The sequence below is a fragment of the Tachypleus tridentatus genome, chromosome 8, assembly GCF_004210375.1.
Source record: "Tachypleus tridentatus isolate NWPU-2018 chromosome 8, ASM421037v1, whole genome shotgun sequence".
Classification (NCBI taxonomy): Eukaryota; Metazoa; Arthropoda; class Merostomata; order Xiphosura; family Limulidae; genus Tachypleus; species Tachypleus tridentatus.
Genome location: NC_134832.1, coordinates 47836703 through 47850070, shown reverse-complemented (window position 1 = coordinate 47850070; position 13368 = coordinate 47836703). Strand labels below are relative to the sequence as shown.

The window sequence follows — 13368 nt, the reverse complement described above, 5'->3', positions numbered from 1 at the left end:
TAGAGTTATTGAAAATTATATTGAGTTTAAAGCTGTGAGAAATAATTAGACTGGACACGTGTGATTTTAAGTGTAAAATAATCTTTATTATCTCACAAAGCAAAAACAAAAAAAGATTGCGTCGTTGTCTAACATACTTAGACATTTGTCTTCACTGGATCAGTAAATAGAGCTTTGGCTTTTCTTCTGTCAAGTTGGATTTTTACAGAACCAATCATGATGAAAACCAAGTAGAACTGAAGAAAAACAAAAGGCTCTAATTTTGCAAGAAATCTCATATTCTTTCTCTTACGATAGCTTAACTCGTAACTGGTTATTCTCTCATGCATTCGTAGGTCTTAACATACAGACATCATCCACTCGGCCAGTAAAGTTGACTTGTTTTTAAGACGGATCTGAGAAGTCACTAACTTATCACCCCACACAAAGTATATATTATTAGGTTGCCCATAAATAAATGTCGTTTTTGAACTGCTAAGTTTGCAAAAGTATAAAACAGTGTTGTAAGACATGCTTTTATCAAAGTCAGCCTTTGCTTCGACACACACACTTTCACCAATGTGTAACGATGCTGTTTACAGCCCTGTCCTAGAAAGCAGAGTTTCTATGGTCAGTGAGCTCCCTGAAAGCTTCTTCTGCAGCTGCCTGGTTTTGAAAGCATTTATTGTTCAAAAAGTTGTCAAAGTGCTCAGAAAATAAAAATCTCTAGGGGAAAGGTCTGGGGAATAAGGTGGATGAAGCAGAAAATCGATTCCCAATTCGTTTAATTTTTGGAGCGTCATCCTTGACAGGTCTTATAACGCTAATTTTGTTGATCTTCAGCCAGCTCATGCGGAACCCACTTATCCAACTTTTTCATCTTTCCAATCGCACATAGGTGGTTGGCAATGCTTACTATGTTTGTGCCTAGCTTTCTTGGAAGCTCATGTAATGTTGTGCAAGTGTCTGTTTTAACTATTTATCTTAATGTGTTTTCATCTAAAGATGGCTTCCAAAGGAAGTTCGTTTTGCTGTACCTAATCCAGCAGTGAAAGACTAGAGAGAAGGAAAATTGTCATAATCATCTACCGCCAACTCTTGAGTTAGACTTTACCAACTAATAGTGGGAGTTACCTCAACATAATAACGCCTTCATGGTTGTAAAAGGGGAACACATTTAGTGGGATACGGTGTTGAACTCATGACCCTCAGATTGCGAGTCAAGTTCCTTAACAACCTGGTCATGCCAGAAAAGATAGAAAAATATGTCTAGAGAAAACAACAACCATTGGTTTTACTAAGCCACTCATTTTTTACCAACAATGCGTAGAAATTAATTAAGCAAAAGAAATGTTAAATATTCCTACACTAATAGGATAATGTGGAAGACATGCCTGCATATCACATATCTAAGTTAACACTTTTGCAAGTCGATTTGATTTAGATTTTTGCCTATTTAACTAAATACTAATAATATTAAATAAATAACTAAACTTATATTTAAGAATATCGATAACTTCACTGAATAATAACTATTTCCTCCATTATACAAAAAATAGTTCGAGGTATTAATACTTCATTAGTGTTTCATTTTTTCTTCTACGACAACGAAAAGAATAGATCCTTAAAATTAGTTTGCGAAACACCATTGGAAAGGATTCTAAGAGACGTAAAATTCTGAAACATGTTTTTAATAACAGTGGTTCTTATAACTTGAAGTTTGTACACCGAACCAAAATGTAAGAGACTCTTGTAGAACATATTCATTCAATTAAATTCTAATGAACTGATTTCAATGCCAAGCGATAGTGGGTGTAGTTGGAGTGATAGGTTATCTATTTATTCAATCAAAGTAATAGTTTATTATACAGTAAATAAACATGTGACCCAGAACCCGATCCAACCAAAGTTATAGTAAACAAACGCTATCACCCCGAACCTGATCAAGCCACACTACGTGAAGAAATTTCGAAAAATACCGAGTTTTGTTTCGGAAACGAACTTAATTATAAATATTATTTAAACAAATAACACAATCTTACGATGTATTTTAAAAAAGTTCTTTTTCTATAGTTGTACAAGAAGAAAATTGTCAAATGGAGCAATATTGGATGTAAGCACGTGTGAGTACCTCCATGTCAATGCTGTAGCTACATTATAACTTTATGTAAACACCAGTAGCCTTAACAAAGAACTCATTTAAATATGTAATTGTGTCCATTCTACTCCTCGGTGAGTGATTTATTTTTTTACAATCGTAAACTTCTCTTTCAGTCCTTTTCCAAATGTTTAAGAAACTCTATCTTTCAGCTACTGATCCACTCTTTGAACAGAAAGCTCACAACACTGTTTATTTTTACACATAATTCTGTTGCTACGATACGATCTCGAATCCCACTTCTGTGGTATCGTATTTTGACAAGAGATCCGCATAGTCCAGTCTTTTCCTTATATAAAGTAGTGGGCCAACACGTCGTGACGCATACTGACGAAATAGTTTTTCTCTCTACCTTTGACTTTTACTGATTCATCTAGAGACGCCACCTAAACAATGACATCGTAAAAAAAAAGAAGAAAAAAAGATAGTATTACAATGTAAACTTATCTTTATTAAAACAACTATATGTTTTATACTAAGCACATTGATACTTTTAGTATTGGCCTGGCATGACCAGGTGGGTTAAGGTCGCGGGTTTGAATTCCCTTCGCACCAAACATGCTCACCCTTTCAGCCATGGGGACGTTATAACGTGTCGGTCAATTCCACTATTCGTTTATATAAGAGTAGTCCACTAGTTTGCAGTTAGTGGTGATGACTAGCTGCCTTCCCTTTAGTCTTACAGTGCTCAATTAGGGACGACTAGCACAGATAGCCCTCGTGTAGCTTTGTGCGAAATTAAAACAAAACGAACGAACTTTAAGTGTTAAATAACTCTGAAAATAATATTCTAGTGCCGAATAGAACGGAAGAGTGGAACCGACGCTATTTACGAGACGATGTCTGTTGTTTAACACTAGTTTATATCAACTTTAGGTTTACTCTAGTCTTTAGGGTTATTATTTTAGTACAAAACCTCCAAGAACATTGATTGTAGAAACTGAGAAAACACTTCCAGAACTGAATGAATGTCCCTCGAACGAATCTTTCTGTTGGTTATGGTGTAGCTTGGTGATTGGAGCACATTTCTCCTGGTTTCGAATCAAGGTCATCGAACATCCTCGCCTTGTAATGCGTGGATCCGTTATAAAGTATAGTCAATCACACTGTTCGTTGGTAAGGAATAATTCAAGAAATGGCTACTGGTGGTGTTTACCAGCTGGCTTCCTTCTTGTCTATCATTACTAAAAATAGACACAGCTAGCGCATGTAGTTTTACGCGAAAAACAAAACAAGTCAGCCTATGAATTGTATCTTACGACATTTCGTTTTTTGAGGGAATACTTCAACGAAACGAACCTTAAAATTCGGAAATTAATTAACAGTCGTGATTAATTTTAGCTTATAAATTGCAAATTACGTCTTTGGCTACCAGATATGTTGTGAAATAAGAAAAAAAACTTATTTGTTACATTTTTTCGATCACAGAGAGACGAAATCTGAAATCTTTAACCAAAGCTATATTTCTATTATCCAGTTTAAAAAATGCTGGTATTAACTGTTAATTTCATTTTCTTAGAATTATTTCCAGAGAAAGTTTCTAGATTTTTCAGTTTCTAATACATTTTCAGAAAATAACTTTATACATAGTGACACGTAGAGAAACGAAAAATAACTCGCGAAGTTTGAAACTGATAAAAGTAGTATTGAGTTCAGGTTGTTCTGTCTATGTTTGTTTTTTGAATTTCGCGCAAAGCTACACGAGGGCTATCTACACTAGCCGTCCCTAATTTAGCAGTGTAGGACTAGAGGGAAGGCAGCTGGTCATCACCACCCACCGCCAACTCTTTGACTACTCTTTTACCAACGAATAGTGGGAGTGACCGTCACGTTATACGCCCCACGGCTGAAAGGGCGAACATGTTTGGTGCGACAGGGATTCGAACCCGCGACCCTTGGATTACGAGTCGAATGCCTTACGCGCTTGGCCATGCAGGGCCGTTCTGTGTATGTGATGAATGTTTAAATAAAACTTGTTATAGCAAAAAGTCCCAATAACAAAGTCGTTTAATGGACAAGATGACGCACTATGTGACACAAACTTTGTTCCTGGATAGTATATGTTATTTCTTAATCACTTATGTTGTAAAGTTATAGAAAATGGCCAATATTCCCTTCAAACTTTACCTTTGTGATCTGGATAAAGAAATTTAGAAGTTAACCTATTTTCTATGTAAAAAACGGACAAATTTGCACATTTTCATTTACATAAGGTCTGAATAAAACAACATATGTATCAAGATTTACATGTATTTATACTAAAGTTATACAAAAATGTTTAGAAGTGAGTATTTTTTCAAGATTTGTGACTGTAATGTAAATCACTTTCACGTATCAGATCCAAAATATAGTCTCCCATCATGTTTTTGTTGTACACTCCCAGGTCACAAAAGCAAAATTTAAAGAAAAACAGGTCTTTTCTGTTCACTTTAGGCGTAAGCAGTTGGGAAATGACACTTTCTGTCCAGGAACAAGAAAAATTAAACATTGTGTTACGTATTGTAATCATGTGGAAGATTAATGGGGCTGATTGTGCTCGTGCTCTCTGTTGTTTGTATTTTTTGTTTGTTTGGCACAGAGGAATGTCTGCGGGCTTACATCGCTAAAAACGGGTTTTCGATGCACGTGGTTGGCAGAGCACAGCGATCTCATTGTGTAAGTTTGTGCTTAAAAACAAACAAGTTTGTATATTTAAAAGTAAACCCAACACTATTTAAGGGACAACCCATGCTAGGCCTAACAAGGGTGTCGAAACGTTTTCTTTTTAATGTTGTAGTTCTACAGGCTTACCGCTGAGCCGCTAGATGGCGTGCTCGTTCTGATTATCATTATTATATACTGTTGAGCTCAATACCGAAATTTGCACTGTAGCAATAATATACAAAACACAGCAAGGTCAAATTTTGACCAATCGTCTTGTCTACCGCTCCCCTGACTTTTCACTGTACATGAATGTTGACCAAATAGAGGCGTGAAATCACGTTACAGATTTTCAAAAGCAATTAAAACATGAACACCTTATCTGTACATAAACAAAGCCATTCTGTTGGTATACAAGAAACCGAACTTGTTAATATTTAAGCACATTAAAACATTAATACTAACACACATACACTGTCTGCAGAACTGCGATTTTATATATCTAACAAACGGCCCGGCATGGCCAAGCGTGTTAAGGCGTGCGACTCGTAATCTGAGGGTCGCGAGTTCGCATCCCGGTTGTGCCAAACATGCTCGCCCTTTCAGCCGTGGGGGCGTTATAATGTGACGGTCAATCCCACTATTCGTTGGTAAAAGAGTAGCCCAAAAGTTGGCGGTGGGTGGTGATGACTAGCTGTCTTCCCTCTAGTCTTACACTGCTAAATTAGGGACAGCTAGCACAGATAGCCTTCGAGTAGCTTTGTGCGAAATTCCAAAACAAACAAACAAACAAATATCTAACAGAAGATAAGTTCATAATATCTTCGGACAATGAAGACTACATCGCATGAACAACAATGCCACGAACAAAAGGGTTCCAAGATCCATTTTCGTAAGTTCACAAAGTTGGATGGAAGATCAGCGAATTGCCGATTTTATCGTTATACTGTTGTCAATGACCTGCAACTCACGGGATCGAATCCCTGTCTCACCAAACATGGGTATATCTCCGGATTTACAACGCTAAAATCAGGAATTAGATTCCCCTCGGTGGGCTGAGCAGATAGCCCTTTGTGGCTTTGCAAAACAAAAAACAACTCACCAAACATGCTGGCCCTTTCAGCTGTGGGGGCGTTACTATATTCCACTATTCGTTGGTAAAAGAGTAGCCCAACAGTTGGTTGTGGGTGGTGATGACTAGCTGCCTTTCTTCTAGTCTTACACTGCTAAATTAGGGACGGCTAGCACAGATAGCCCTCAAGTAGCTTCGTGCGAAATTTAAAAAACAAGAAATAAACGAACCCTAAAGAGCGCTTATGGGCCCACCCTAGTTTGTCCTCTGTGAAAACGTCCCAAACAATCAACTTCTGAGGAGAACCGTACCTCTATCTCAGATTGTCCCTTGTGAAAATGTCCCAAGCAACCATCTTTTAATATTATGTCTAATTATATACAAATTCATCGTCCATCGTCTCATAGCAACACACTGAATGCACTGAAACTCATGCGCTGTATTGCCTGTTCCTGTGTAATGCCATTCTATCTTGAGCTTTGACGAAGATTAGACAACCACGTTGATTTCAAGTTACAACAGATCATCAGGGATTTTACTTGATAAACAGATTTTTCATAAACAGATTATTTCTAATTTGTAATAATGAATTATTAATCAGAGTATGTGTTTCCAATGAAAACTGCATTGAAAACGCAGTTCAAAATAGCACACCTTTCTGAAATGTACCTTGGTATTTACATTATTATAATTTACCATCTATACTTCATATTGATGGCATTTTAAGAAGCCCCTCCACAGTTTACCTCAGCCCCCCACCCAACGAAAATATCCTGGCGCCGCCACTGTCGGCAAAGTTTTAAAACTGTTTAATTGTACGTCTGTTTTAAAAATTCCAAAGGGTAGACTCACTAAATGATTTGTCTATTCTGCAACCTTTAAATTACGTTAATTTACTTGGACAATATGTTTTTTGGCGTGAGTAACTGTTGGCTTATTCATTGGCTGTGTGATTCAAATACGATATTTTTGTCATTATAAAGAACCGGGTTAAGCCTATTGAGAGGGTGCTTAGAAGCTAATGTAACTTTGAGGTCCATCGATGAAACTGGATTTTACAAAATTTCTAGGTCAGTAGGATCGTCGTAGCCTTCGGGGCAGTAACCAACAGACCTTGTGTTGATCTGGTAGTGTATGTAGAGACCTAATCTAATCTGTTGATAATACTTCTGGAATAGGTTTATTCGAGTACGTACAGTCCTCGTATGAATTTTTAGCTGTACATATAAAGTTCCGTAATACTGTTAAGACTGAGAAACATTTTCCCCAAGTTCACGCAAATTTTGCATTAAAATGTTCTAAAAAAAAAAGGAAAAAGGAATAAATAATTGTTCCATTATTGTTATACACAGTTATATGTTGTGACCACCAGGGGCGTAGATTTTTTACACCCGATGGGGTGGATGATTTTTGCAACCACTTATATGGACTGTTCCATTTGCAAATTGGTAATATCTGAGCCTGAAAGCTGCAAACATGCAGTCACAGAGTAATCTTGTTGCCATGATACTTGCGTGTATACTTAGGCCTACTGACTGATACTTACGAACTATCGCTTAGATCGAAAAGCTTAGAAGCACGCCTATATTAAAGATGTACATTTTGACTACTGAAAAAGCCTACATCTAGGCCTAATTATGTAATTCAATTGATAAGAACACGAGAATCACAAGAACAAACACACAATTTGTAGGCCTGTGATGCAATAAAACAATTCAAGACACCAAACTGTTGGGGGGTTTGATTGTATGCACCATACCCCCCACCCAAAATGAAGGGGGCTGTATACCACCTCCCCCGGATCTACGCCACTGTTAGACACATAATACGAATAAAGTCGGCAAAAATGACGTACAATTACGTTTTACGCTTCGATCTCCGAGAAGTTTGTTTGTTTGTTTTTTAATTTCGCGCGTGCTGGGCCAAACGCTCTATGTATACATGAAATCATCTCCTATAATACTGGTGGCAAAATAACAAATAATATCTAATAAACGGTGTAAGTAAACAAAGAGCAATGTTTTTAAATAAAATTATTATTGTTTCCATTTAGACTCAACAACTAACTATTCTGAGTATTTTATATTAACGTTTTTTGGACAAGGGTCTAGGCTCGAAACATCAACAACATTTATTTATTTATTCCATGTTTTGTTTACCTTAAAATCTTTATTAGTATAAAATTAACTTATTTTTCGGTGTTCTAACCCACTGTTTTCAATTTCTTGTTTATTTTGTTTGTTTTGGAATTTCGCACAAAGCTACTCGAGGGCTATCTGTGCTAGCCGTCCCTAATTTAGCAGTGTAAGACTAGAGGGAAGGCAGCTAGTCATCACCACCCACCGCCAACTCTTGGACTACTCTTTTACCAACGAATAGTGGGATTGACCGTCACATTATAATGCCCCCACGGCTGAAAGGGCGAGCATGTTTGGCGCGACCGGGATGCGAACCAGCGACCCTCAGATTACGAGTCGCACGCCTTAACACGCTTGGCCATGCCGAGCCGTTTCAATTTCTGGTAATCAATAATGAGAGATAACCTCTGATGACATGTAGTTCGTGTCTAATCTCCAGAGGGACGACTTCCGAAGACTACAGAAGGTAGAAATTCCTGTGGTGTTTTGAAGAATAAATATCTACTTTATAAGCTCGCGATAACGAATCTACCTACGTCAGAGAGGATTTAATCTGAAAATTAAGCACATTTGCTTTAAATAAACTCCTATAGATGTAGCCTCTTACGTCATTAATTGTGTTTTTTTCTATGCTTTCGAATTTGAATCCGGTTACGTTTGAGTAAAGTTCACTGTTCAGCATCGCCGATTGGCGTTAAAAGTACTGAAGCTCTTTCAACTGGGTTATAAATCAAGGCATTATTATAAGTGAAAAGGCTTAGGTCATAATAATCTGCAAATTAACTCCGCGTAAATGAAGTGCTTGAAATATTGAGAAAACGTTTATTATTTATTACTTATTTATAACTTAGTGAAAATAATCACGTTCCCAGGTTTGAAATAATAAAATATAGTAATAATAACAATAACCATTGGGTCCATCCAAAAGACCGAATAATAATTGAGTAATAAAATCCATTACGTGGGAGTTCTAATTTATTTTGTCCGTTTCTTCGGTCAACTTCTCGGAAAGACTCGGGTCGGCAAGATGGTTAGGGCGCTCGACTCGTAATCCGAATTATAATGTGACGGTCAATCTCGCTATGTGTTGGTAAAAGAGTAGCCCAAGAGTTGGCGATGGGTGGTGATGACTAGCTGCCTTCTCTCTAGTCTTACACTGTTAAATTAGGGACGGCTAGCGCAATAGCCCTTGAGTAGCTTTGCGAGAAATTAAAAAAAAAACACCATAAACATGGAGCGTTGTGCAACTGTTCTGTAGTTTGATTGTTTTTTTCTCAGGAGAAGAAACAGTTCAGGCCTGAAACATCAACAACATTACCATTGTTTGTTGTGCCATGTATTTAATTTTCCCATCTTCTCTACATTTTGAAGAATATTTACGCGATCACTCATTTATCCATTGGTTGATGCTACGGTTCCACAATGAAGGCATTTTGTCTTTTCGCAAAAGGTTTTCAGTGTTTTTACACTTAGCCGTTTTCCAATATTTTTATTTAACAAATTTTATCTCTTTCAAATATTTCAATGGTTACGTTTTCTAAAGCAGTAAATTTCGAAAGAAAAATGATGAACATTTTTATTCATTACGGAAAACTTATTTTTGCACAAAAGTAATAATTACAGTATTTACTGAGATATTTTCTTAATTTTCCGTTTGATTTTTGTACTAGTATTTCACGTTTTAATATCAGTGAACCATGGGCTACGTTTTTCAATGAAAGTTAATACAAAACGGTGAGTATGCATTTTAAAACAATACAAACATTAACGTGTTTTCTAAAATTGAAAAATACAAACGGACTGGCGGCTCAGCGGAAGGCCTAAAAGCTTATAACGCCCACTGTGTAGCTTTGTGCAACAAACAAAACAAAATCGTTTATATTTCCTGCTTTAGTTTACAAGTTTGGAGTGTAAGACGAAGTGCACTCATATTTCTGAATTTGTCTGTATCAGAAATAATATGCACATTTTTTTTGTGTGCAAGAATGTTATAGATCCTGTACGTAACCCAGTGAAATAGCCTGCCACGTAGCGCTAATGAACAGTTAGACGTGGTCTGTTGGTTAATATGCCAGAACGATTAATAGGAGGATCTACTTGTTCACGTCTGGTTTCTACAGAAACATTTTGCACTTCAACTATCACATATTTAGGTAAAACAAGACTAGACCAAGAGTTGGAGGCAGACCCTTTTGACTAGCTGCCACCTCTGATTTTTCAATTGAAAATTAGGGCTTACTCAGAAATGTCTTAAGTAAACATAGAGTGAATTAAGATAATTAGCATCGTCAATTTAAGTTCGTAGTTTTAATACAAACCAAATAACTTTTGCATTAAAATCTAATTTTTGTGCCCTTATAAAACTACCATTCAAGGCTGTAAATGAGGTAATTTTGGTATAGCTATATAATGTTCTTGTTCGTAGTTTTATGTAACATGATTCACGGTTCAGTTCAGTGTCAGTTCATGAAGAAAAAACAAAAAACATCATTATAAACAAAATCAACCAATCACTAACGATAAAATTAGAGGCTATTTTGTTAGTTTTTCGGTGCGATAGAGTAAAACCAATACAGCTATTGCTTTACTGACTTTCAGTGTGCACACAGGCAAAGATAACACCGTTGCATTAAGAGCAGGAAAAACTGAGATGAAATTAGAACCGGCAGTTGACAACTGGATCATTTTGCCGTCAATCAGAGCACGCGTTCTCTCGCCACGTGAGTATATGGGGCAAATAAGCTTAGGTGAATTAGGTAATAATGTAAAGCGAAATTCTACCATGTTAACTTTTATTCCACAGTGCACATGTTTTCTTAGGGTATCCACACGTGCATGATTAACTACTCTATTTTTATCCCCTGTAGTGTCTCTTGTTGATTTCTTGTGGCTTTGGAAGCCCCATCAATCACAATTCTGCTAGGCCTGTTTCATGGAAACAGAAGTACGCTAGGTAAGGTTACACTTCGTTATCTGACTCTCAAACTAAGTTTCTTTTCAAAGTCTTATATTTACTTTCAACTAAAAGATAAAAAAACACCAAGCCGATAAGACAACATTCCTACTGAATGTTGAATACTTTTACAATCAACACAGTCATGCTTTCAAGTCATAAAGCATTGCTAATTCGCCAATTATTTTTAATGACACTAAAGTTATTTCAAATAAGAAAATAATAGTAAATAAATAAATAAAAAGTGTTAAAATAAACGAAAATATACAATGCTGTGTCGTAAATTTTTACGTAAAAACCTGATTTAAAAGTGAACTAAACAAATTCACTAATAATTATAATTCGCTTGCTCAATCTGATTCACACTCTAACAGTTGTTCATGAAAATGAATAACATATAAATATATATATGATGTTTTTATTAATGATTTCGCTGAGAAAAATATATTTCATTTCACTCGCGAGTTCTTAAATTATATCATTGTAAATTAAGATTTGCTCTAGATAGTTTCAGATACACTGAAAACCGAATGGCTATCTAGATAAAAGAAATAAAGAAGGTTTTTATTTCTCAAGCATCTGTTGGTGATAACTAATACTTATTTTAAATGAATTCATTGTATACAGCACTGTGAGAATAGGTGTTTAGAAAACAAAAAGGTTTTATTTTCAACAATAATATTATTAGTTTATTGAATGTTTTCTACAAAAGCGACGCTAGGCCTTACGAAATAAAAACAACTCTGGGGGACATAAAATATATGAGAGATAATAGAAAACCTAGAGTTTAATGGGTTGTACATATTTCCATATTTTGTTGTTGATTTATTACCATATAATAATTTGTTTTTCGCGTACACAATTAGTAATGCAAAGTGTCATGATTTACTTTGATGGTGATTTTGTTCAGTAATTTATTCGTGTCATACATTAATAAATTATTCATGGCTTTTATCTTATATTTATTACTCTCAGCAGAGAATGGGCCTGGGATCCTTTCGAAGTTGGAAAACACACGCAGTTCCCTGTGAGGATTGCTCATTCGTCTGAATGTTGCCCTTCGGTGTCGGAAATCATTCAGCCAATGGGAGGAGTTTCGAAATCTGGCCGAATTCTCGAGCTTTACCACGATAGAAATTCCACGCAAAAATTTTATCAAACTTCCTGTCTGGAAGGAGTGAGGGGGCGTCCTTGTCGCTTCCTTTCTCCTTCTCTGATACATCGTTCTCACTGTATTCAAAAGTATAGTTTTACATATGCATTGGTTAGAGAGTATGGTACAAACGTTACCTGGCGATTAGATTATATTAGAATTCGAAGCGGTTGTACGTGTGAAATCAATAACATTACAATGATAGTTTAGTTAGGCTAAAGCAAAAAAAAAAAAAAATTGTTACGATGTCACAATAAATGAAATTTCCTTAACTTGAAATAATAAAGTTTAAAAGATTATATTTCTTAGATGCTTGCTTTAATCCAAGAATTATTTTTCTTCAATTGATATATATATATAGAGAGAGATTGAAGGATGATAATATATGTGCTAGAGTAGAATAACTAAAAATAATGATAATCGGGTAGTGAAATGGTTTATAGTCCTCACTGCTAGAAATTAAGTGAACTAATTCAATTAAAGTAAGAGCTGTTCCGGTAATGAAAAACAAACACAATTTTACTGAAATACGGGAAATTTGTAACACATTTGTTTCTGCAATATTTACTTCAGTTCCCGATTGCCTTGTTTTGTGATGAATTAGAGTGAGATGAACATTGCTTATTCTGAATAAAATATATATTCTGTAAATTAACGAAAATAACAACTCGCAAATAAAGATATTTATTTCCGTGTGACTGTATTTGTGAATTTTATTTACAGCAAAATGAGGAATTTAAAATTTGGTATGGCGTTGTTTTACTTATAACATTGCCACGAAACAACCATACAATAAACCAAGAAATAATAACAGACGAAAAGCTTAAAACCTCGAAAATCTTAAAAATAATTTAAAAAATTAGAAGAGAGGAAAAACTTTAAACACCAAAAACCTTAAAATAAACTGAAAAATAAAAACAAAGAAAACAGTTTAGAAAAACAAAACCTGAAAATAAGTTAAAAAATAAAAATAGGAGAAACGATTAAAATTCTCAAAATGAACTAAGAAACAAGAACACAGGATAAGTTCAAAATATCAAATAGTTTAAAATAAACTAAAAAAATAGAAAAAAACTTAAATTACCAAAAAAAAACTTAAAATAAAAAAGAAGAAAAGGAGAAAAGTTTAAAACACCAAAAACCTTAAACTAGGAAATCAGAATATTATAATGGCTAAAAGAAACAAAACCTCAAACAAGTTTTCATAATGTGCAGTTAAGAATAACTTTTACACATGCAAAAATATTTATTCAATTGAAAATTCTGTTATATTAG

The 13368-nt window shown here is 35.3% G+C and overlaps 1 protein-coding gene across 1 annotated transcript; it reads left to right on the top strand.

The window, feature by feature from the left end:
- Positions 1-510: 510 nt before the first annotated feature.
- LOC143223901 (uncharacterized) lies at positions 511-12791 on the top strand. Its single transcript, XM_076452376.1, has 4 exons — positions 511-609; positions 10648-10707; positions 10855-10940; positions 11916-12791. Exons 1-4 carry the CDS (start codon positions 511-513, stop codon positions 12301-12303), a joined length of 633 nt encoding a protein of 210 aa, XP_076308491.1. The 3' UTR covers positions 12304-12791.
- The last annotated feature ends 577 nt before the right edge of the window (positions 12792-13368 follow it).

What these genes read in the sequence shown, in the direction of transcription:
- LOC143223901 (XM_076452376.1), top strand. Translation starts at nt 511, where the DNA reads ATGCTTTTATCAAAGTCAGCCTTTGCTTCGACACACACACTTTCACCA. An exon ending in TAGAAAGCAGAGTTTCTATG is followed by an intron (nt 610 to 10,647) that starts GTCAGTGAGCTC and finishes AGATGAAATTAG; the next exon opens with AACCGGCAGTTGACAACTGG. An exon ending in TGGAAACAGAAGTACGCTAG is followed by an intron (nt 10,941 to 11,915) that starts GTAAGGTTACAC and finishes TATTACTCTCAG; the next exon opens with CAGAGAATGGGCCTGGGATC.